General features: G+C 44.1%; 1 protein-coding gene across 2 annotated transcripts in view; it reads right to left on the reverse strand.

Moving 5' to 3' along the window:
• Positions 1–2,269: 2,269 nt before the first annotated feature.
• The window catches only part of LOC139375237 (signal-induced proliferation-associated 1-like protein 1), a 72,638-nt gene continuing 50,145 nt past the window's right edge, over positions 2,270–24,762 (reverse strand). Inside the window, exons 8-21 of one of the 2 annotated variants that reach the window (XM_071116838.1) lie at positions 21,358–21,937; positions 16,675–16,949; positions 16,288–16,542; positions 13,870–14,019; positions 13,447–13,586; positions 13,221–13,297; positions 12,643–13,013; positions 10,429–10,653; positions 9,970–10,126; positions 6,471–6,672; positions 5,022–5,165; positions 4,787–4,895; positions 4,472–4,550; positions 2,270–3,706 (exon numbers count right to left, since the gene is read on the reverse strand). In XM_071116838.1, coding sequence (XP_070972939.1) covers positions 3,563–3,706; positions 4,472–4,550; positions 4,787–4,895; positions 5,022–5,165; positions 6,471–6,672; positions 9,970–10,126; positions 10,429–10,653; positions 12,643–13,013; positions 13,221–13,297; positions 13,447–13,586; positions 13,870–14,019; positions 16,288–16,542; positions 16,675–16,949; positions 21,358–21,937 — 2,908 coding nt within the window. In that variant the 3' untranslated portion in view covers positions 2,270–3,562. Of the gene's footprint in view, positions 3,707–4,471; positions 4,551–4,786; positions 4,896–5,012; positions 5,166–6,470; positions 6,673–9,969; positions 10,127–10,428; positions 10,654–12,642; positions 13,014–13,220; positions 13,298–13,446; positions 13,587–13,869; positions 14,020–16,287; positions 16,543–16,674; positions 16,950–21,357; positions 21,938–24,762 lie in introns of both variants that reach the window. The other variant, XM_071116837.1, reaches the window with a different exon arrangement.

Here is a 24,762-nt window from a genome sequence, read left to right on the forward strand (position 1 = left end):
TTGCTTTGTTTTTCAGGTGCACACGGGTGCTGGTGTTCTCCGTGCCGTCAGTGGCCAGAAGTACTAGACCATTTATTTACCTTTATTATTTTCTATCAATATTTGTTTTATTTCCTGGATCAGCTGATGACAGTCAACAATATCACTAGACAACTAGACACCAACGTGCATCCAATCCATCCAACAAGTACATTAATGACAGTAGGCCTATAGTTGACTATTTCTGTTAGAAGCATTCGGCATAGGACTACATTATTTTGGATTTGAGGACTGTTGTCACGGCAGAACATAATGAAATGTTACGTAGGCATAGTTAGTTACAGTTACAGTGCATTTTCAGAGATCTCCAAGATACACACAGGGTTTAGGTTCAATGTTCCAATTCCATTGTTTAAATGCTTAGTAATGACAAATAACACTGTCATAAATGCTATTAAAGTAAGGAAAGAAAAGTAGTGTTTTATATCACATGGTCTGTATTGACTTCAAGCATTAACTCATGAATTATGGACAACAAACATGTTTTGATTCAACTAAGTATGAGGTCTATAGTGAATGTAGGCTACCTGTTCTGCATATGTTCCTGTGTGTAGAATTGCTTCAGCTGAGAGGATAGGCTACTGCCAGTGGGGTAGGCCTAGTGGAGGGTAAACGCAAGTAAACGCCATTTACCCACCTTTTTCAGAAAAATGCATTGAAAGTATAGGGAGCGTTAGGCAATCAGAGATAACCCACCAATTGGTTTTACTACTACATCACTACCGGTAGGCCTATTAGAAGTTCATGGTAATACACATTGTAACCTAGTCTAGTATGTTGACATGTGTGTGTTAGCGTGGCCATCACGTTTTTCCCGGGACAGGTTCAGCCTAATTAAAGGTGTCCAACCTTTTCAGGCTACAAAAAATGTACATTTGTCAGCAAGATGTATCAATTAATAGACCTAATCAATATAGACCTAATCAATATATACCTAATCAATATAGGCCTAATTAATATAGACCTAATTAATATAAACCTAATCAATATAGACCTAATCAAATAGACCTAAGACCTAATTAATATAGACCTAATTAATATAGACCTAATCAATATAGACCTCATTAATATAGACCTAATCAATATAGACCTCATTAATATAGACCTAAATCAATAGAGACCTAATCAATATAAACCTAAAATCGAATTAATATAGACATAATCAATATAGACCTCATTAATATAGACCTAATCAATATAGACCTAATTAATATAGACCTAATCAATATAGACCTCATTAATATCGACCTAATCAATATAGACCTCATTAATATAGACCTAATCAATATAGACCTCATTAATATAGACCTCATTAACATAGACCTCATTAATATAGACCTCATTAATATAGACCTAATCAATATAGACCTCATTAATATAGACCTAATCAATATAGACCTCATTAATATAGACCTAATCAATATAGAGCTAATTAATATAGACCTAATCAATATAGACCTCATTAATATAGACCTAATCAATATAGACCTAATCAATATAAACCTAAAATCGAATTAATATAGACCTAATTAATATAGACCTAATCAATATAGACCTAATCAATGACCATAGCTAAATATCATTAGGCACACTGTTTTGTAACAGATGTCTATTTCCATTTATCAAATGGCGCCAGAATACATGCAGAATTCAACCAGATGAAAATATCATGATCACGTGTTCATGCCACATTAAAAGGTAATTCATTTTGAACGTTAAATTACGTCTTTATTATTAGGCCCATAAAACAAAATGTAATGCACACGCTTTACTTTTGACTACTTTAATACACTATAAGTGAATTTGTGCAAATACTTACGACATCTTCAACTGGGGGACTAAATACATAAAGTGCTTTCATTTCTAAACGGTAGAACAGATACGTCTCAAAATACCCTCAAATTAAAGGTGGCATTCTGTACTGTCACCTCATATGAAACATTAGATCTCAAATCCATATTCTAGAACCAAAAGTTACTAAAAGTTGCTTCATTATGCAAATAAATACGGAGGGGAGTGGATAAAATCAATGCACTACTGCCGCTAAAAGCTAACCATGATTATAATCTACTACATCTATAAATAATCTACATGGATTAGTGGAAAATAAGCGGAACCCTGTCCTGTGGCTACATCATACATACCATATCTGCATTTGGGTGTGCAGCCCCACACTATAATGACTGCTGCACAAAGACACAATCACTACAACGACCCCTGAACAAAGATAAAATTGCACAAAATATCTTTAATAGATATAAACATTTGTATACATCACAGCTCAAAGGAAAGATCATCACATGCTGTAAAACATGAATGAAGGTGCAAATTATGATGAGCATCAGAATCCTTTGTTATATACAGGGTGTACAGTGTAAGAACATACGGGAAAGCTTGGAGGTTTAATAGTACAACTGACTGTAGACATGGAGGGTCTACCATGTCGCACCATTAACAGGTGTCAGGTCTCCCTTCTAAGCAGACCAATGGTCAGGTTGGACTCACTAATAGACTTACAGAGGACTGTAACTGGCATTTCAGGATTTACATAACCTCTTTATATGGCATGGCATACAGTAGCGATTTCATCTACAGGGAGTAGAAAAGGATCACGTGTGGCACCAGAGGCCTTCTAAAACGCTGCGGACCAGGATCGAGTATAGTACGTATTGCCATGTAATCTGACATGTTATAATCACAAGGTGGCCCTGTGGATCCAAAACCGCAGCCAGGCAAGGAAGGAACCATACCAATATTCTGGTAGGATATTAAAATAGATCAAGAAGAATTAATATCGTCACTATGAAGTTCATTGAACAGTAACCCTCACCTTCCAGTCGTCCACCCAGACAGCCCAGTTGTTTTCACACAGAAACCAATAGTACAATCTGGTACTACTGCATCCAGTAAGCCCATTTTACTCTCCTGAAATGAGGTCATTCCATAGAGAGACATGGGGAAGTGGTAAAACGATATCCGGTTTTTTTTTTCAGTGGTAACATTTCTGTTCATATATATTTACAAAATAAATTGTTGAACAGCTGTAGTTGATGATGAATTGCCATCATTCTTCAACACAGTGGATGTGTAATACCGCAACCACTTACTGCTCAGTGAGGTTTTATAGGAGGAGAGAGAGGATGGAGAGGGAGAAAGACTGAGAGATCAACAGCATGCAATCTTTTCTTTAGGATTTACTGGCACTGTACTGTAGTGTCCCTGCATGTCTGACAGAGATGTGTTAACTTCCCTGGGCTATGATGATCATGACAATAATAAGCTTGGCAGATCAGTTCATGATGGGACCGTTGAAGACCAAAGTGATTCAGTTCCTGTTGATCATATAGCATTTAGATCCACTGTGAATCGGTCCATGTCAATAGCAGAATCACAGTTAATGTAGAAGGAATCAAAGACCAACTCCTGTGGTTCTGAGCACCCATCGTGTGAATCAGTTTAAGTTTGAGTGTGTTGTGGTCACGTGTGTTCAGGTGCTCCTCCTGTCTACTGCACATAGACAGAGTCAGTTCATGTCGATGGTGTTGAAGACCCACTCTGTGAACTTCTTGAGCTTGGCCGAGGCGCTGTAGGACTCCTCGTGGAGCCGCTGGTTGTGCTCTCTCAGGCTCTGTATCTGGGCCTGCAGGGACACCTTGGTATCCTTCTCCTGGACACACACATAGGGGAGTCATCAATAACACAGAGAGGAGTGGAAAGCTCTCTTTACTCTCTAGTACTGTCCTCAGGAGATATACAGGGCAGCTAAAACCAGGAGGCAGAGTAGTAAATGCAGATGCTGAATGGGTACTGCTGATATACAGGGAACTGGAACCACACTACAGAGATATCCATGCACACTTGTTTGACATTTCCACACTGAGAAGTAGTGATGGGGGATCAATACAATTACATATTGGGATATTATTTTTGACAATATATCGCAATATTAGTTTTGACAATATTGCAATATTACATGTGTGCTAGTTAGCTGTACCTGCACCAAAACTCCTGTATTTTTTCTTAATAGCTTGTTCTCCATCTTCTTTTTGAATAGGGAGACAATTTGTTTTCAGCATTTTTATGCCCATGACTGATCAAAAATAGTTTTCTCATGGCTCTCTCTTGTCCCACTGCAGCAGAAATATGGTGAGCAATATTTTTGGAACATCGAATCGCAGGTTCGCAGGTTCGAATTGCAATACATATAGAATTGTTAGAATCTTTATACATATCATATTGGCACCTAAGTATCATGATAATATTGTATCGTGAAGTCCCTGGCAATTCCCAGCCCTGCTCTTTCAACTGTTCTTTCTACTGGTTGAACCCCTGTTAGGGAAAGGGCACAAGGTGTAGTAAGAAGTCAACAGTAGAGTACAAGATGGCTAGGCTAAGACTCGGGTGCTAGAGGTCTGGTTGTGTCTTGTCTCACCTTAATAAGGTCATCCTGCAGCAGCTTCACCATTGACTCCAGCTGGCTGACCTTCCCCATCAGACAGGCTGGGCTCTCACTGTGGGAGGGGACACACTGTTCACTACCATACTACCATATTCTAAACTAGAACAAGACTAGCATGACCTGGGCCAAATTGGCTTAGGCAGAGGAGTTGAATAATAGGCAGAGGAGTTGAATAATTCCTGGCCATGTGACCTAGCTGGGAAAAACTGGGCCCAAGTTGTAGGATAAACTCCTGGCCCTACCTATGTCTACAGAATTATCTGGACGTGCATGGTAAATGGGTCTTACCCAGGCGAGGGGTGTCTCTCTGGGGCAGCCTGGGGTTCTGCCTGCTGGGGGCTGGTGTCTGTGACCTCTGGCCTGGAGCTTTCATCATTTACAGATAACAGTCTCTGAACTGCCAGAGAAAAACAGAACAGTTACAGCTTCAGTCACAGCTCATATGGACAACACAAAGCAATGAGACAGAGTGCCACTGCCCTCTGCTGGTAAAGATAATACATCTCTAGCTTACTTTGCCTACCCTCGAAGGCCTTGGCAGCATCTACCAGGTTGGACCAGTCCAGAGCGCAGTCAGCTCCAGAGTTAGGTAGGGGTATGAGGCCTGGGTCCCCCAGCTGCTTCCTCATGCCCCCCTGGTCCTGGCTGGACAACTCACACAGGTCACCTGAAAGGGGGGAGGAGAGAGGGAGGAGAGACAGCAGATTACAACAAAGCCCCAACATATCAGAAGCCTTTCCCATCAAATAAAGCACTAAAAAAGATGACCAATTATACCAATTATACTCCATATACACATAATGGTAAACACACTTAAACCTCTTGGTACTAGGGGGCAGTATTTTCATTTTTGGAAAAAAAACTTTCCCGTTTTATACGGGATATTTTGTCAGGAAAAGATGCTAAAATATGCATATAATTGACAGCTTTGGATAGAAAACACTCTAACATTTCCAAAACTGTAGATATTGTCTGTGAGTATAACAGAACTGATGTTGCAGGCGAAAGCCTGAGAAAAATCCAATCCGGAAGTGCCCCAGGTTTTGAAAGCGCTGCGTTCCAATGACTCTCTGTTCAGCTGTGAATGTACCATCAATGACCTTACGCTTTCTACGTATTCCCTAAGGTGTCTACAGCATTGTGACGTAGTTTTACGCATTTCTGTTGAAGAATAGCCGTAGGCGGCCACATAGCGTAAGTGGTCACATGGTGGCTCCGAGAGAGATTCTCGCGTAAAATACAGAGGTAGCCATTACTCCAATCAGTCCTACCGAAAAACTAATTGTCCCGACGGATATATTATCAAATAGATATTAGAAAAACACCTTGATGATTGATGATAAACAACGTTTGCCATGTTTCTGTCGATATTATGGAGCTAATTTGGAATATTTTTCGGCGTTGTGGTGATCGCGATTTCCAGGCGATTTCTCAGCCAAACGTGAAGAACAAATGGAGCTATTTCACCTACAAAAATAATATTTTGGGAAAAAATGAACTTTGGCTATCTACCTGGGAGTCTCGTGAGTGAAAACATCTGAAGTTCATCAAAGGTAAACAATTTAATTTGATTGCTTTTCTGATTTCTGTGACAAGGTTGCCTGTTGCTAGCGAGGCATAATGCTATGCTAGGCTATCGATAAACGTACACAAATGCTTGTCTAGCGTTGGCTGTAAAGCATATTTTGAAAATCTGAGATGACAGGGTGATTAACAAAAGGCTAAGCTGTGTCTCAATATATTTATTTTGTGATTTTCATGAATAGGAATATTTTCTAGGGATATTTATGTCCGTTGCGTTATGCTAATTATTGTCAGGCGGGTTTGGGAATATCAAGAGGAGGAGTTATGGCATTAATCTGATAACACTTCTAAGATAAACCCTGCTCCCCTGGTTTGAGATAGAACTCAATTGGAATGAAATGGCATTCCCTTTACTCAAGGATAATTTGCAGGATAATCTGAGGCTCACCCAGAGACTTATGTGAGGGTTGTCGGAGTGGCGCGTGGCGGGCGGTGGGCGAGCGGGGCACGGTGGAGCAGTTGAAGAGCAGATCGCTGGGCGTCTCTCTGTGCCCACTGTGCGAGGGCTCCCGCTGGCCACTGTAGATGCTCTCATCTGACAGGGTCCTCTGCAGGGAGCGCCGGCTGGGTGGGGGGACAGGGAATGAGGGCTGGAGAGAGTGAGGGGGAGAGAGAGGAGCACTGTGAGGCTACTGATTGACCTATAAACTCAGACTTTAGTATGTTGCACAGTTTACGTGGCAAAGCAGGGGAGGGAGTTTGGATTCATCAAGCAAATACTCACATCAACTACTCTGGAATAAATTTTTTATATACAGTACCAGCCAAACGTTTGGACACACCTACTCATTCAAGGGTTTTTATTTATTCGTATTATTTTCTACTTTGTAGAATATTAGTGAAGCCATCAAAACTATGAAACAGCACATATGGAATCATGTAGTAACCAAAAAAGTGTTAAAACAAATCAAAATATATTTTATATTTGAGATACTTCAAAGTAGCCACCCTTTGCCTTGATGACAGCATTGCTCACTCTTGACTTTCTCTCAACCAGCTTCAATAGGTAGTCACTTCAATTGCATTTCAATTAACAGGTATGCCTTGTTAAAAGTTAATTTGTGGAATTTATTTCCTTCTTAATGCGGGGGGTTATACAGAAGATAGCCATATTTGGTAAAAGACCAAGTCCATATTATGGCAAGAACAGCTCAAATAAGCAAAAAGAAACAAGAATCATTCATTACTTTAAGACATGAAGGTCAGTCAATTCAGAAAATGTCAAGAACTTTGACATTTTCTTCAAGTGCAGTCTCAAAAACCATCAAGCGCTATGGCTCTTACAGTTGGGCAAAAAAGTATTTAGTCAGCCACCAATTGTGCAAGTTCTCCCACTTAAAACGATGAGAGAGGCCTGTAATTTTCATCATAGGTACACTCCAACTATGACAGACAAAATGAGAAAAAAAAATCCAGAAAATCACATTGTAGGATTTTTAATTAATTTATTTGCAAATTATGGTGAAAAATAAGTATTTGGTCACCTACAAACAAGCTGTCCTCCACTCGTTACCTGTATTAATGGCACCTGTTTGAACTTGTTATCAGTATAAAAGACACCTGTCCACAACCTCAAACAGTCACACTCCAAACTCCACTATGGCCAAGACCAAAGAGCTGTCAAAGGACACCAGAAACAAAATAGTAGACCTGCACCAGGCTGGGAAGACTGAATCTGCAATAGGTAAGCAGCTTGGTTTGAAGAAATCAACTGTGGAAGCAATTATTAGGAAATGGAAGACATACAAGACCACTGATAATCTCCCTCGATCTGGGGCTCCACGCAAGATCTCACCCCGTGGGGTCAAAATGATCACAAGAATGGTGAGCAAAAATCCCAGAACCGCACGGGGGGACCTAGTGAATGACCTGCAGAGAGCTGGGACCAAAGTAACAAAGCCTACCATCAGTAACACACTACACCGCCAGGGACTCAAATCCTGCAGTGCCAGACGTGTCCCCCTGCTTAAGCTAGTACATGTCCAGGCCCGTCTGAAGTTTGCTAGAGAGCATTTGGATGATCCAGAAGAAGATTGGGAGAATGTCATATGGTCAGATGAAACCAAAATATAACTTTTTGGTAAAAACTCAACTCGTCGTGTTTGGAGGACAAAGAATGCTGAGTTGCATCCAAAGAACATCATGCTTTGGGGCTGTTTTTCTGCAAAGGGACCAGGACGACTGATCTGTGTAAAGGAAAGATTGAATGGGGCCATGTATCGTGAGATTTTGAGTGAAAACCTCCTTCCATCAGCAAGGGCATTGAAGATGAAACGTGGCTGGGTCTTTCAGCATGACAATGATCCCAAACACACCGCCCGGGCAACGAAGGAGTGGCTTCGTAAGAAGCATTTCCAGGTCCTGGAGTGGCCTAGCCAGTCTCCAGATCTCAACCCCATAGAAAATCTTTGGAGGGAGTTGAAAGTCTGTGTTGCCCAGCAACAGCCCCAAAACATCACTGTTCTAGAGGAGATCTGCATGGAGTAATTGGCCAAAATACCAGTAACAGTGTGTGAAAACCTTGTGAAGACTTACAGAAAACGTTTGACCTCTGTCATTGCCAACAAAGGGTATATAACAAAGTATTGAGATAAACTTCTGTTATTGACCAAATACTTATTTTCCACCATAATTTGCAAATAAATTCATTAAAAATCCTACAATGTGATTTTCTGGATTTAGTAGTTGAAGTGTACCTATGATGAAAATTATGATGAAAATTACAGTCCTCTGTCATCTTTTTAAGTGGGAGAACTTGCACAATTGGTGGCTGACTAAATACTTTTTTGCCCCACTGTATGAGGACCGCCACAGGAAAGGAAGACCCAGAGATACCTCTGCTGCAGAGGATGTTCATTAGAGTTACCAGCCTCAGAAATTGCAGCCCAAATAAATGCTTCACAGACACATCTCAACATCAACTGTTCAGAGGAGACTGTGTGAATCAGGCCTTCATAGTCGAATTGATGAAAATATACCACTACTAAAGGACACCAATAATAAGAAGAGACTTGCTTCGGCCAAGAAACACGATCAATGGACATTAGAGCGGTGGAAATCTGTCCTTTGGTCTGATGCGTCAAAATTTGAGATTTTGGGATCCAACCGCCGTGCCTTTGTGAGACGCAGAGTAGGTGAACGAATGATCTCCACACGTGTAGTTCCCAACGTGAAGCAAGTAGGAGGTGTGATGGTGTCGGGGTGCTTTGCTGGTGATATTGTCAGTAATTTATTTAGAATTCAAGGCAAACTTAACCAGCATGGCTAACACAGCATTCTGCAGCGATACGCAATCCCGTCTGGTTTGCACTTAGTGGGACTATCATTTGTTTTTTAACAGGACAATGACCCAACACACCTCCAGGCTGTGAAAGGGCTATTTGACCAAGAAGGAGAGTGATGGAGTGCTATATCAAATTACCTGGCCTCCACAATCACCCAACCTCAACCCAATTGAGATGGTTTGGGATGAGTTGGACTGCAGAGTGAAGGAAAAGCAGCCAACAAGTGCTCAGCATATGCGGGAACTCCTTCAAGACTGTTGGAAAAGCATTCCAGGTGAAGCTGGTTGAGAGAATGCCTAGCGTGTGGAATGTTAGCATCAAAGCAAAAGGTGGCTACTTTAAAGAATCTCAAATATAAAATATATTTATCTTTTTTACAACTTTTTTGGTTACTACATGATTCCATATGTGTTCTTTCATAGTTTTGATGTCTTCACTATTATTCTACAATGTAGAAAATAGTAAAAATAAAGAAAAATCCATGAATGAATAGGTGTGTCCAAACTTTTGACTGGTACTGTATATTTCAAATGTGATTCCTAATCAATGTAACAATAACGTCCATAGTAAAATGGATGATGGTGACAAAGCGTTGCCAGCTACCTTTTGATCGTGGGAGGAGGGCGGGGGGCTGTCCAGGGTGATGAGTTTCTTCAGTTCTTCCTGCAGGTTGGACTTGTTGACCCTCTGGGGCGATTGGGCCCTGAGTTGGGCCCGGAGCTGAGGGTTGCCACCCAGCAACCCATCACTCTGGTGACGTCTGAGGAAGACGGAGAGTGAAGACCAGCAGTGTTATGTTGCAGTTCTCAGTTGAACCACAGGGTGGGAGTGTTGCACTTGTTTATAAACAAACGTGAGCCATGACTGAGGTGGGAAATGCATCTCCTCTCAGTTGACTCAGATCTTAAGCCTCCATAACATCAACAATCTAGGACAGTAGGATTTGTTTGTATGGGGAAAGAACATTCTTTCACAACAAGACTCACAGTGTAATGGTCTCATTGACCTATCAATAAACACACGTATGTTCAACATTCCTTCTCTATTTCCCCCCATGCTTACTTGCGTATGTTGCCAAAGTCCACAGAGTTGATGGTGCCTCCAGGCTTCCTCCAGCCGATAAGGAACTTGGAGGTGGCTCCCTGGCGGGGGTAGAAGCTCTTGGGGCCTCCAGGGGAAAGGGAAGTGTGGGAGGTAGGGGAGGTGGTCAGGGCTGACTCCTCCTGGGAGGAGCTGGGGCTGCAGCCTGGACCCATGGGACTGCCTGAGTGGCTCGAACTCAGAGTACTGGGAGGGAAAACAAACGACTAGTATTGGTATATTTATAAACTGGGTGGTTCGAGCCCTAAATGCTGATTGGCTGAAAGCCGTGGTATATGAGACCATATAGCATGGGTATGACAAAACATTTATTTTTACTGTTCTAATTATGTTTGTAACCAGTTTATAATAGCAATAAGACACCTCAGGGGTTTGTGGTATATGGCCAATACACCATGGCTATGGGCTGTATCCAGGCACTCCGTGTTGCGTCATGCATAAGAACAGCCCTTAGCTGTGGTATATTGGCTATACTCTCACCCTCTGCCTTATTGCTTGAATAAACACTACCGTTCAAAAGATTGGGTACACTTTGAAAGAAAAGCATTTTTTTTTGTCAGCTTCATTAAATAGTACCCGCAAAACACCAGTCTCAAAGTCAACAGTGAAGAGGCGACTCCGGTAGCTGGCCTTCTAGGCATAGTTCCTCTGTCCAGTGTCTGTGTTCTTTTGCCTCTTCACTGTTGACGTTGAGACTGGTGTTTTGTGGGTAATATTTCATGAAGCTGCCAGTTGAGGACTTGTGAGGCGTCTGTTTCTCAAACTAGACACTCTAATGTACTTGTCCTCTTGCTCAGTTGTGCACCGGGGCCTCCCACTCCTCCTTCTATTCTGGTTAGGGCCAGTTTGTGCTGTTCTGTGAAGGGACTAGTACACAGCCTTGTATGAGATCTTCAGTTTCTTGGCAATTTCTTTCATGGAATGGCCTTAATTTCTGAGAACAAGAATAGACTGACGAGTTTCAGAAGAAAGTGCTTTGTTTCTGGCCATTTTGAGCATGTAATCGAACCCACAAATGCTGATGCTCCAGATACTCAACTAGTCTAAAGAAGGCCAGTTTTATTGCTTATTTAATTAGCACAACAGCTTTCAGCTGTGCTAACATAATTGCAAAAGTGTTTTCTAGTGATCAGTTTGCCTTTTAAAATTATAAACTTGGATAAGCTAACACAACATGCCATTGGAACACAGGAGTGATGGTTGCCAATAATGGGCCTCTGTACACCTATGTAGATATTCCATAAAAAATCAGCCGTTTCCAGTTACAATAGTCATTTACAACATTAACAATGCCTACACTGTATTTCTGATCAATTTGATGTTATTTTAACGGACAATTTTCTTAGCTTTTCTGTAAAAAACAAGGACATTTCTAAGTGACCCCAAACTTTGAACGGTGGTGTATATACATTTCTGTAATGTGCACTCATCTATGAACACATTTCTGTAAAAGTTTCAAAACTATTTCAAAAACACCTGGTACTTTTCACTACTTTTCCCCACACACTACATTTCTGACACCTCCACATCTGAAATGAGAGAAATGAATAGGTCACAGTGTCCTTGGACTTCTTCTACTTTAACATTTCAAACAATATTTCTCCCCAGTTTGTCTTGAAAGCGAGCGTCTCCCACCTCAGACATGCTGTGTGTACATTAAAACAAAGTCACTAGTCTGGTGGTGCTGGAGTTATTTCAGGGCCACAGAGGAGAGGCTGAGGAGAGGAGGAAAGCCTCTGTTTACTCAAAGGAACGGTGGTTTGGAGTGTTAACAGTGTTGAGCTCTCACATTCAGCATTCCTCTGTGTTTCAAGTGCTTTCTTTCTCTCTGTGAGAAACTAGCTCACACACACACACACACACACACACACACACACACACACACACACACACACACACACACACACACACACACACACACACACACACACACACACACACACACACACACACACACACACACACACACACACACAGCAGATTGCAGCTTGCTACCTCTCTCACCACAAAGTGCAAGGCTTGGGAGTTTTCCATCTGGGACAATAGGGGATATATATGGACTACAATGCATCACTGTCTGCTTAATGAAACATGATACGTGAGAGGAAATATTGGCTGCATAAAGAGCTGACTGTAATAGAACTCTAGTGTAGCACAACACAGGGAGGCACACACCTGGAATGGGAAGCAGCATCACTGAGGGTGTAGGAGCCACTGTCTGGGGCTGAGGGGAACACAGGGGGGCTCTGGGCGGGGTCCTCGCCGCTCCCTGGGGGGGCGGGTGAGTCTGGGGCTGAAGGAGAGGTCTCTGGGGCCCGCCGCTCTTTGGCCCTGGAGCCCCCGGACCCTGAAGCCCCGTAAGAGGTAGCGTCGATGCCGCTGTCTGTGGACTCCCGCTGCAGGTAGCCGTTGAGCTCTGAGTCAGGCCGCACCCCCGTCCTGCTGGAGCCAATCTCATACCACTTCTCATCACTGTGGGCGGAGCTGGAGGCGTTACTGGACAATGTGTTACTGCCTGATTGGCTGGAGGAATAGGAAGTTTCCACCTGTAGAGATAGGGACCATAAAGTCACTTCCTGGTTGTTTGACCACAGTAAATAAAGACAACTACTTTGGCATAGACAACAATACATAGCCAAGCTAGCTATATTCCTATGTCTATCTGCCAGAGCTCAAGGTCCTGTAAGTCCACTACAGCCTCTTCACTAAACCTTAAAATACATATTTGGTCATATTTGTGCCTGCTGCCTGACCTTGATGTTAATGTTGGGGGACAGGTGCCCCCCATGCTCCTGGAAACGAGGTACTGCAGCCTTGGAGACAGCTAGGTCTGGGAGGGACAGGAGCAAACAGAGGAATGAGACAACCAGGTAACAAAATGAGTAACATAGAGAGGTGGTCCTATCTCTGACTGTCACCCTCTGCATCACCCAAAACACCAGACAGGACATGGGCATTTTCTAAAGCATGTCCTCATACCTGTTGTGGCTCTATCGGCTCCCCTGTTGGCCCCCTCCCCCTCTCGGGGCCATCCGGGAGCAGGCTTAGCCCCGTTAGACCCTTCTCCAACTCCCTGGCGCTCAGCAGACACAGGGGAGTGACGGTTATTGTTGTTAAACCTGGGAAAGAGATGGAAGAAGAGGGCATCATGTCTAGCTGCATCATTTACTGAAGAAGAGTAGTTTATCATATCAGTTAGTACAACGTATCATTATATTTCAGTCATTTCCTTTCTGTTGTTGGATAACTCCCAAAGAAGTAATTCAAGTAAATACAGACTACATCTGGAAATAAAGCAATTAAAGCGAATCCCTGCAGCGAATTTGGGTCTGTGTATGATCGGGGTATGGTCTGAATGTGTTAGCTTGGCCCAGGTTTGTTGCGGCCTGAGTGTTCTCTCACCCGTCTGGCATGGACTTCTGTCTCCAGTGGTTGGAGCCTGCACTCCCGGTGTCTGTGTAGGAGAGACTGGTGGGGGAGTTGCGGGTGTGTGGAGAGCGGCCCATTACGATTGAACAGGCCAGGGCATAGTTATCATTCCCTGGGGAATACCTGAGAGAGGGATACATACCAACATACATAGGGAGTTATCATTTAGGTTATTTCAATATGTTTAATGACAGAAAGAAAGGAAGCATAACGATTCCACCACTACTGATGAGCGATTAACCAAAATGTCTGTTTATTTTCTGTTTTTAAAAAACTAATTGACCGAAGTCGGTTCCATTATTTGAATTCCATTTTGTTTTTGTAGTTTGTTTGTGCGCTCAACGCGCTGTTTGTGCCATTTCTCTAGAGAGATTTCTCTCTAAGACATGTTGTCCAACTCATCATAGTTAAAGGAAAACAATGTTTTGGTATTTGTTTCATTAGTCCATTGTTGATATAGTCCCAAAATGTTTTGCATGTGAGCAATCATACCGGATATATTTCTGTATTTTCCGGTATGATTGCTGACATGCAAAACATTTTGGGACTATATCAACAGTGGACGAATAAAACAAATACCAAAACATTGTTTTTGGGTGGAACTTTCCTTTAAGCTCAGAAAACGTGGTAATGAACTACAATGACTAGAATCCATCCATCTACAGCTGCCTGTTCTCATTGGTTCTCGCCGTCTGTCTGTCCGGCAGACAGACAGACAGACAGACAGACAGACAGACAGACAGACACTAAGAAGAAGAGCAATAGAGACAGGAGCGGGATAGAGAGCGGTTGTTAGCTACACTATATACAAAAGTATATGGACACCCCTTCAAATTTGTGGATTCGGACGTTTCAGCCACACCCATTGCTGACAGGTGTATTAAATCGAGCACACAGCCATGCAATCTCCATAGAAAAACATTGGCAGCAGAATGGCCCATACTGAAAATCTCAGTGACTTTCAATGTGGCACCGTCATAGAATGCCACCTTTCAAACAAGTCAGTCAAATGTATGCCCTGCTAGAGATGCCCCGGTCGACTGTGAATGCTGTCAGCGGGAGTAGTGTAAAGCTCGCCGCCATTGGACATGGGAGCAGTGAAAACGCGTTTTCTGGAGTTATGAATCACGCATCACCATCTGGCAGTCTGACGGATGAAACTCGGTTTGGCGGATGCCAGAACGCTACCTACCCCAATGCATAGTGCCAACTGTAAATTTTGGTGGAGGAGGAAAAATGGTCTGGGGCTGTTTTTCATGGTTCGGTTTAGGCCCCTTAGTTCTAGTGAAGGGAAAACTTAACGCTAAAGCATACAATGACATTCTAGACAATTCTGTACTTCCAACTTTGTGGCAACAGTCTCAGCATCCTGTCTCAGCATAACAATGCCCCATGCACAATGCGAGGTCCATACAGAAATGGTTTTTCGAGATTGGGGTGGAAGAACTTGACTGGCCTGCACAGAGCCCTGACCTCAACCCCATCTAACACCGTTGGGATGAATTGGAACGCTGACTGCGAGCCAGGCCTAACCGCCCAACATCACTGCCTGACCTCACTAATGCTCCTGTAACTGAATGGAAGCAAGTCCCCGCTGCAATGTTCCAACATCTAGTGGAAAGCCTTCCCAGAAGTGTGGAGGCTGTTATAGCCGCAAAGGTGGGACCAACCCCATATTAATTACCATGATTTTGGAATTACATGTTAGACAAGCAGGTGTCCACATACTTTTGGTCATGTAGTGTAGTTGTTATTTAGCAGCCTTAAAGGTATGCCTTGTCTAGTTTGAAGAACTACTGAAATAGTGATGTTGTCAGACAACAGGCAGCTAGCCAGCTAGACTAGCCTACTAGCCTGAAGGATGACTCTTTGGGGAGCACAGAGATAGATGGCTGGCTGGCTGCTACTGTCTGAGCAGAGATAAGAAGATGACTTGGAATTAAATAGTAAGTCAGCAAATAAAAAAAGGGTAATATACACAACTTCAATATTTTATTAAAGTAAAGTCATGTGAATAAAGGATGGTTTATTCAAAAGTGATATGCAGTAATGGGCAGTCACTACCTTCATTGGGGTTTTATTAATTTAATAATAATGATACTAATATACTAAAACAAATATGTAGTATAAACAACCAAAATATATTATTTAAGTAAAGTAATGTGAATAAATGATGGTTAGAGCCTAATAAGTGATAGAAATGGGCAGTCACAGCTATCAACTGTTTTATTCTGTGTTGTTACAGTATCGAACTCACATAATGCATTTATTAAAAACCAAACTGAAACCGAACCAACCTCAAAAATCACAAATCGCTCAGCACTATCCCCCACTAGGCTTGAACACCTTCCCTCCTATATATCATATCAATAGCTGGGGTGACTATCTTACCTTTTGGGGTTGAGAGGGCGCCCATCGCTGGACACACTGCGCGGGATGACTCCGGCCCGGTCCGGATAGTCTGAAGCCGGGGCCTTGATGAGCGTCCCCCCTAGCGCCGCTGTGGTGTGGCTCTGGGGGCTGGAGGAGGTGCGGGGCCACTTGTTGTTGTTGTTGCTGCGGAAGGGGAATTTAAACTCATAGGGCATCCCCTCCTTGTGGTTCTTATAGTCCACCAGGGGCATGTGGTACAGCTCTGAACAGCCTCTGTGAGAGGAAACAGAAATATACACTAAAAACACTGCAATGCTGCACCAGTACCCAAATGCATGCTACTGATATGACTGATGGAGGGTATATCTGTTGATGGATAGATGATTGGCTGTCTATAAGCTGTACCTGCGAGGGGTGGAGTCCTCGTGCGGGGGGATGATGACCACCTTGACAGTGACGGAGGTCCTCAGCAGGTCGATCATCTGCTCGTGGGACAGGGATGCCACGGCCACCTTACAGATCTCTACCAGCCTGCTGCCCTGGCGCAGCCCCGCCTGCCAGGCGTACCCGTAGGACTCGACCTCCGCTACGATGCCCTCAAAGTTCACATGGAAGCCCAGCTGGCCCAGACCGTTCCTCCTCAGGATCATCTCTGTGGTCTGGCTGCCCTTCGTCAGAAGCTATGGACAGACAGGAGAGGAGGAGAAGCACGAGAAATAGGAGGAGGTGGAGGAGGAGGAAGAAAAGGAGGGGTAGGAGGAAGAGGTGGATAAGTGAGGAAAGAGTTTTTACTACAAAACATCAGAATCCTGCAGGGAAACTTAAATCGGTTTACCTAATTTCTATCAGCATGTTAGATGTGCAACCAAAAGGAGAAAAAATCTCTAGACCATCTTTACTCCAGACAGAGATGCGTACAAAGCTCTCCCTCGCCCTCCTTTTGGCAAATCTGACCATAATTCTATCCTCCTTATTCCTGCTTACAAGCAAAAATGAAAGCAGGAAGCGCAAGTGACTCGGTCTATAAAAAAAGTGGTCAGATGAAGCAGATGCTAAACTACAGGACTGTTTTGCTAGCAGAGACTGGAATATATTCTGGGATTCTTCCAATAGCATTGAGGAGTACACCACATCAGTCACTGGCTTCATCAATAAGTGTATCAATGACGTCGTCCCCACAGTGACTGTACGTACATACCCCAACCAGAAAGCCATGGATTACAGGCAACATTCGCACTGAGCTAAAGGGTAGAGCTGCCACATTCAAGGAGCGGGACTCTAACCCGGAAGCTTTGAAATCCCGCTATGCCCTCCGACGGACCGTCAAACAGGCAAAGCGTCAATACAGGACTAAGATCAAATCGTACTACACCGTCTCTGATGCTCGTCGGATGTGGCAGGGCTTGCAAACTATTACAGACTACAAAGGGAAGCACAGCCGAGAGCTGCCTAGTGACACGAGCCTACCAGACAAGCTAAATAACCTCTATGCTCGCCTCGAGGCAAGTAACACTGTAACATGCATGAGAGCATCAGCTGTTCCGGATGACTGTGTGATCACGCTCTCTGCAGCCAATGTGAGTAAGACCTTTAAACAGGTCAACATTCACAAGGCCACAAGGCCAGACGGATTACCAGGACGTGGTCTCTGAGTATGCACAGACCAAATGGCAAATGTCTTCACTGACATGTTCAACCTCTCCCTGTCTGAGGCTGTAATACCAACATGTTTCAAGGAGACCACCATAGTCCCTGTGCCAAAGAACACTAAGGTAACCAGCCTAAATGACTATCGACCCGTAGCACTCACGTCTGTAGCCATGAAATGCTTTGAAAGGCTGGTCATAGTCCACATCAACACCATTATCCCAGAAACCCTAGACCCACTCCAGTTTGCATACCACCCCAACAGATCCACAGATGATGCAACCTCTATCACACTCCACACTGCCCTTTCACACTTGGACAAAATAAACACCTATGTGAGAATGCTATTCATTGACTACAGCTCAGCGTTCAACACCATACTGCCGTCAAAAATCACCACTAAGCTAAGGACCCTGGGACTAAACAGCTCCCTCTGCAACTGGATCCTGGACTTCCTGACGGGCCGCCCCCAGGTGGTAAGGGTAGGTAACAACCCATCAGCCATGCTGATCCTCAACACAGGGGCCCCTCAGGGGTGCGTGCTCAGTCCCCTCCTGTACTCCCTGTTCACTCGTGCCTGGCCGTGCAGTCATGACTCCAACACCATCATTAAGTTTGCCGATGACACAACAGTGGTAGGCCTGATCACCGACAACGATGAGTCAGCCTATAGGGAGGAGGTCAGAGACCTGACCATGTGGTGCAAGGACAACAACCTCTCCCTCAATGTGATCAAGACAAAGGAGATGATTGTGGACTACAGGAAAAGGAGGACTGAGCACGCCCCCATTCTCATCGACGGGGCTGTAGTGGAGAAAATGTGGCTTTATTTATCATGGGTCTTCAGATCCTCAAAAGGTTTTACAGCTGCACCATCGAGACCATTCTGACGGGTTGCATCACTGCCTGGTATGGCAATTGCTTGGGCTCCGACCCCAAGGCACTAAGGAGGGTAGTGCGTACGGCCCAGTACATCACAGGTGCCAAGCTTCCTGCCATCCAGGACCTCTATACCAGGTGGTGTCAGAGGAAGGCCCTAAAAATTGTCAAAGACTCCAGCTATCCTAGTCATAGACTGTTCTCTCTAATAACGCACGGCAAGTGGTACCGGAGCGGCTTCTAAACAGCTTCTACCCCCCAGCCATAAGACTCCTGAACATCTAATCAAATGGCTACCCAGACTATTTGCATTCCCCCCCCATAGCCCCACTATTGTTATTTTACTGCTTCTCTTTAATTATTTGTTATCTTTATCTCTTACTTTGTTTAGGTATTTTCTTAAAACTGCATTATTGGTTAAGAGCTTGTAAGTAAGCATTTCACTGTCAGGTCTACACCTCACACTTTTATTTGAAATCAAAAGACAGACAACGTTGGCTGAAGTCTGAATCGTTTAATCTTAACTATTCTGTTGGCTGCTACTGTAAAGCACACCATAAAACCCCAAATGTGCCCCATGGCAAAGATCTGATACACATGCCAGCACAGACACACGCCAGCACAGATTCAATCTATCACCAGCGGATGCAGCACCCTTAAATTAAAGTGTTTGTGTACAGGGGCGAGTGTTGAAGGAGACACGGGTAATAACCCTGCCTGGCCTTCTGAACCAGCGTCAGGTGGAAAGAGGTTGTAACAAAGTACTTAATATACAGTACCAGTCAAAAGTTTGGACACACCTACTCATTCAAGGGTTTTTCTTTATTTGTACTATTTTCTACATTGTAGAATAAGAATGAAGTCATCAAAACTATGGAATAACACAATGGAATCTTGTAGGAACCAAAAAGGTGTTAAATCTCAAATATATTTTATATTTGAGATTCTTCAAGGTAGCCACCCTTTGCGTTGATGACAGCTTTGCTCACTCTTGGCATTCTCTCAACCAGCTTCATGAGGAATGCTTTTCCAACAGTCTTGAAGGAGTTCCCGCATATGCTAAGCACTTGTTGGCTGCTTTTCCTTCACTCTACAGTACAACTCATTCCAAACCATCTCAATTGGGTTGAGGTCGGGTGATTGTGCAGCACTCCATCACTCTCCTTGGTCAAATAGCCCTTACGCAGCCTGGAGGTGTGTTTTGGGTCATTGTCCTGTTGGCGTATTGCTGCAGAATGCTGTTGTAGCCATGCAGGTTAAGTATGCCTTGAATTCTAAATAAATCACCAACAGTGTCACCAGCAATGCACCCCCACACCATCACACCTCGTCCTCCATGCATCACGATGGAAACCACACATCAGTTCACCTTCTCTACGTCTCACAAAGACACGGCGGTTGGAATCAAAAATATCAAATTTGGACTCATCAGACCAAATGACAGATTACCACCGGTCTAATGTCCATTGATCGTGTTTCTTGGCCCAAGCAAGTCTCTTCTTCTTATTGGCGTCCTTCTGTAGTGGTTTCTTTGCAGCAATTCGGCCATGAAGGCATGATTCACGCAGTCTTTGAACAGTTGCTGTTGAGATGTGTCTGTTACTTGAACTCTGTGAAGCATTTATTTGGGCTGCAATTTCCGAGGCTGGTAACTCTAATAAACTTATCCCCTGCAGCAGAGGTAACTCTGGGTCTTCCTTTCCGGTGGCGGTCCTCATGCGAGTCAGTTTCATCATAGCGCTTGATGGTTTTTGCGACTGCACTTTGAAAGTTCTTGAAATTTTCTGCATTGACTGACCTTCATGTCTTAAAGTAATGATGGACTGTCGTTTGTCTTTGCTTATTTGAGCTGTTCATAGCCGTAATATGGACTTGGTCTTTTACCAAATAGGGCTCTTCTGTATACCACCCCTACCTTGTCACAACACAAATGATTGGCTCAAACGCAAGAAGGAAAGAAATTCCACAAATTCACTTTTAACAAGGCACACCTGTTAATTGAAATGCATTCCAGGTGACTACCTCATGAAGCTGGTTGAGAGAATGCCAAGAGTGTGCAAAACTGTCATCAAGGCAACGGGTGGCTACTTTGAAGAATCTCAAATCTAAAATATATTTTGATTTGTTTAACACTTTTTTGGTTACTACATGATTCCATATGTGTTATTTCATAGTTTTAATGTCACTCTTATTCTACAATGTAAAATAGTTAATAGCTAAACACAAACATTAAATAAGCCTTAGCAAACAGCGTTAATCTTTCATTGAAGACAACTGGCTTTGCCTAATCTCATGTGAATGATTAAACTACCTCCCCAAATAAGGTCACACTGGCTATTTCACCACAATGCTGAGAGCTATACGGTATCTCCTTTGAACATAATGGATAGTCAGAGGTGGAGATTAGAGATGTATTCATTATAACACATTTGTTAGTGAGGAAAATATCTTATATGGCTTGAAGCTTGGAAGACCTGTAATTGTCACAACAGATGGTGTCTGAAATATTATTTTAGGCCATCAGCCAGTAATAATACACAGACTAACTGTGCTGCTACTGACCTCCAGGCGTTTGACCACCTCTCCAAAGTCCTCCGTGTTATTGTTGATGGAGCGCAGCGACACACTCTCCCCACGCTCATAGTAGATCTTCATGGAGGCGGGGCTGCCCGAGGACCAGCCAATGACGTCGCGCGTGGCGCAGTTGAAGACCACAGCTTTGGCTTCCTGGTCCAATAGGATGAGGAAATCGTTGGAGATGGCCAGTAGACACTCCCTCTCCGCCCCGGCTACCTGGTCCTCTACATGCACCGGCCATGTCACCGCCCCCAGGCTCCGTAGCTCTGCCCCACTGTATGGCCGAACCCTCTCTCTACGCTTGTGAGCCAATGAGATGAAAGGGAATTTCCCTGTGGGCTCAACCGGCGTGCCGGTCACGTGACGTTCTGCCAGGTCCCGCAGGTACTCCTGTCGCGTGCGTGTCGCCATGGCTCCGAACTTCTCAGACTTGTGGGCGGCGTTCTCAGCGTTGATGACCTTGGCCAGCAGGAAGTCCCTGAAGACGCTGGACTTGGGGAAGGTCACGCCCTTGGGGATAGGGGGGCCAAAGGAGGGCACATCCCTGGAACGAGTCACAGCCACTCTGGGGAGAGGAGAGAGAGAGAGAGAGGGAGAGGTCACTAATTAGTAAGCACACTGAAAGAAGGAGTCCTACACCCAATCTCAATGGATCCCCAGGGCACTAGATCTGAGAGAATTGAATAGGAGGAAGCAAGATGGCAATATGTAGCTTTTACTATATTTCTTATACCTATCCTCTCAGGGAGAACTTACACACTTTGCACATGACAGAAATTAATTTGGTTTGGTGACACTGGGCCTAGAGTGCAGAAAACAGTAGAATATGCTGGGAAATAAGAGGAGTGACATCCTTATAGAGTTTTCCCTTGGCTATTGTTCCATTGAGTCTTCCTAAAGGAGGGCATGAGTATTCGTAAAGGAGGGTGTGAGGCTTCCTAAAGAAGGGCGTGAGTCTTCATAAATGAGAGCGTGAGTCTTCCTAAAGGAGGGCATGAGTCTTCCTAAAGAAGGGCGTGAGTCTTCATAAAGGAGGGTGTGAGTCTTCCTAAAGAAGGGTGTGAGTCTTCCTAAAGGAGGGCGTGAGTCTTCCTAATTAAGGGTGTGAGTCTTCGTAAAGGAGGGCGTGAGTCTTCCTAAATGAGGGCGTGAGTCTTCCTAAAGGAGGGCGTGAGTCTTACTAAAGGAGGGTGTGAGTCTTCCTAAAGGAGGGTGTGTGTCTTCCTAAATGAGGGTGTGAGTCTTCCTAAAGGAGGGTGTGAGTCTTCCTATAGGAGGGTGTGAGTCTTCCTAAAGGAGGGTGTGAGTCTTCCTAAAGGAGGGTGTGAGTCTTCCTAAATGAGGGTGAGTCTTCCTATAGGAGGGTGTGAGTCTTCCTAAATGAGGGTGTGAGTCTTCCTAAATGAGTGTGTGAGTCTTCCTAAAGGAGGGTGTGAGTCTTCCTATAGGAGGGTGTGAGTCTTCCTAAAGGAGGGTGTGAGTCTTCCTAAAGGGGGGTGTGAGTCTTCCTAAAGGAGGGTGTGAGTATTCCTAAATGAGGTTGTGAGTATTCCTAAATGAGGTTGTGAGTCTTCCTAAAGGAGGGTGTGATTCTTCCTAAAGGAGGGTGTGAGTCTTCCTAAATGAGGGTGTGAGTCTTCCTAAAGGAGGGTGTGAGTCTTCCTAAAGGCAAGGCTCTCCTTAGATCACCTAATATTCTTCCCAGTCAACTACCATTGTTGCTCCACAATAGGCCTCCTAGAGTTGAATTACTATTCATTAGTCATGAAGTAGACCTGGAAATGAAACACTGTCTCATATCCATTGGTAACCACCTGCTTTCCCATACACACACTGACAATACATCAGTCTTTGGCAGGCTACATGGCAGGTTTCTTTTCTACTCACATGAACGCTAACCTAGTTCTGATTCAGATAATTGACAATGATTGGCTTCCAAATCAATATACAACCCAACAATGGGGAGGTAAGGCTGAACAGCAGCACTATAGAAACCCACTGCAGGCCAGGCTCGGGTAGGCTGATGTCAGAGTCATGACAAGCCTCAGTCCATTAAACAGACAACATAACGATCGCATGTGACACTACAGCCCAAGCCTCGCTAAACCAGACCGGCGTATATAAATATAGATTCAGCACATCTGACAAGCCAGCTACCAATGGGCACGGCCACTCTCAGCCAGCCCCAGATTACAGGGAAGAGGAGTGGAGTGGAGAAGGCTACTCCCTATTTTTCGAAACAAAGCTCTGATCGTTATGCAATACGGCTGAGTTAATCTATCTGTGTTTGGACAGCAGTTGATAGCACAAGATTATCACTAGGCTGTATCGCTAGGCTGTACCACTATCAATATTTAAAGCTACTATATAGTCTGATCAATCAAAATGCAACAGTAACTTAAGACAAAATAAATGATCCAATCAAAAAAGTAGATGTATATTGAACTATGAGATAAATTACAGTAGGGCGGGTGTGTGTGTGTGTGCGTTTGTGAACATGCTGAAACCTCTGTCCACTGACCCCTCTTTTTCACACAGGTCATCAGCATCACACCTCAGATCCCCCCCCCCCCCCCTCCACACACACCCCAGACCCACCTTTGTCTTCCGTAGTGCCTCTACTCACTCCTGACTTGGCTAGGCATTACAATAAGAAGTATCCATGAAGTGAATCCTCTCCTGTCTGTTTGGTCTGATCACAATACTGCAGGTACACACATATTTCTCCAACTAATTATAGCTGCTCATGCTGCCGTCCAACCGTTGTTCTGTTGCTAGATCATGTGCGTTTCTTACTCCTCTTTGAAATGGCATCTCAGGCTTCAAACCAATCAGGCTCCTAGCGAATCAGCTCTCTGGAGGAGGCAGAACAGAACAGAGAGGGTTTGGAACTTGTAGTATGTTCATTAGATTCATGGGATTGAGCCAGAGAATGGAAGTTGAGAGCTGCTCTGGGTGGAGTGGAGTCTCCACTGCTTCAGGGTCCTGCTCTCCATTTCATCCAAGAGGAAAACCAGGCAAACCAGCATTTCTCCCAATCAGCCTCTTCTCTTCGACGACACTTGTTGGCTTCGAATCAAAAGATGTTCCCTTTAAAAAAGAATAACTTCAGCTGAGGAGGGTATCCAATCTTTAGCAGGCAGCGCTGGGGGGTGGATAGGGGAGAGTTCAGAATAAATTAGCCCAACTTTGATGAGATTTAAGCTCAGACCCAGAGCCAGTACAAGTGTTCCCGTCGAGGGTCTGTGAGCACTGAGGGACAGAGCACTGCTCGGCTGCTCAAGAATCCTCTGATTCGCTCGTCCAGCAAGGGAAACCTTGATGTGCATGCCGATAACTCCTTCAGATCGCTCCGACTCCAGTGCTCCAAGGCAGTGTGGCAGGCAGGAG

This window comes from Oncorhynchus clarkii, chromosome 19 (assembly GCF_045791955.1).
Source record: "Oncorhynchus clarkii lewisi isolate Uvic-CL-2024 chromosome 19, UVic_Ocla_1.0, whole genome shotgun sequence".
Classification (NCBI taxonomy): Eukaryota; Metazoa; Chordata; class Actinopteri; order Salmoniformes; family Salmonidae; genus Oncorhynchus; species Oncorhynchus clarkii.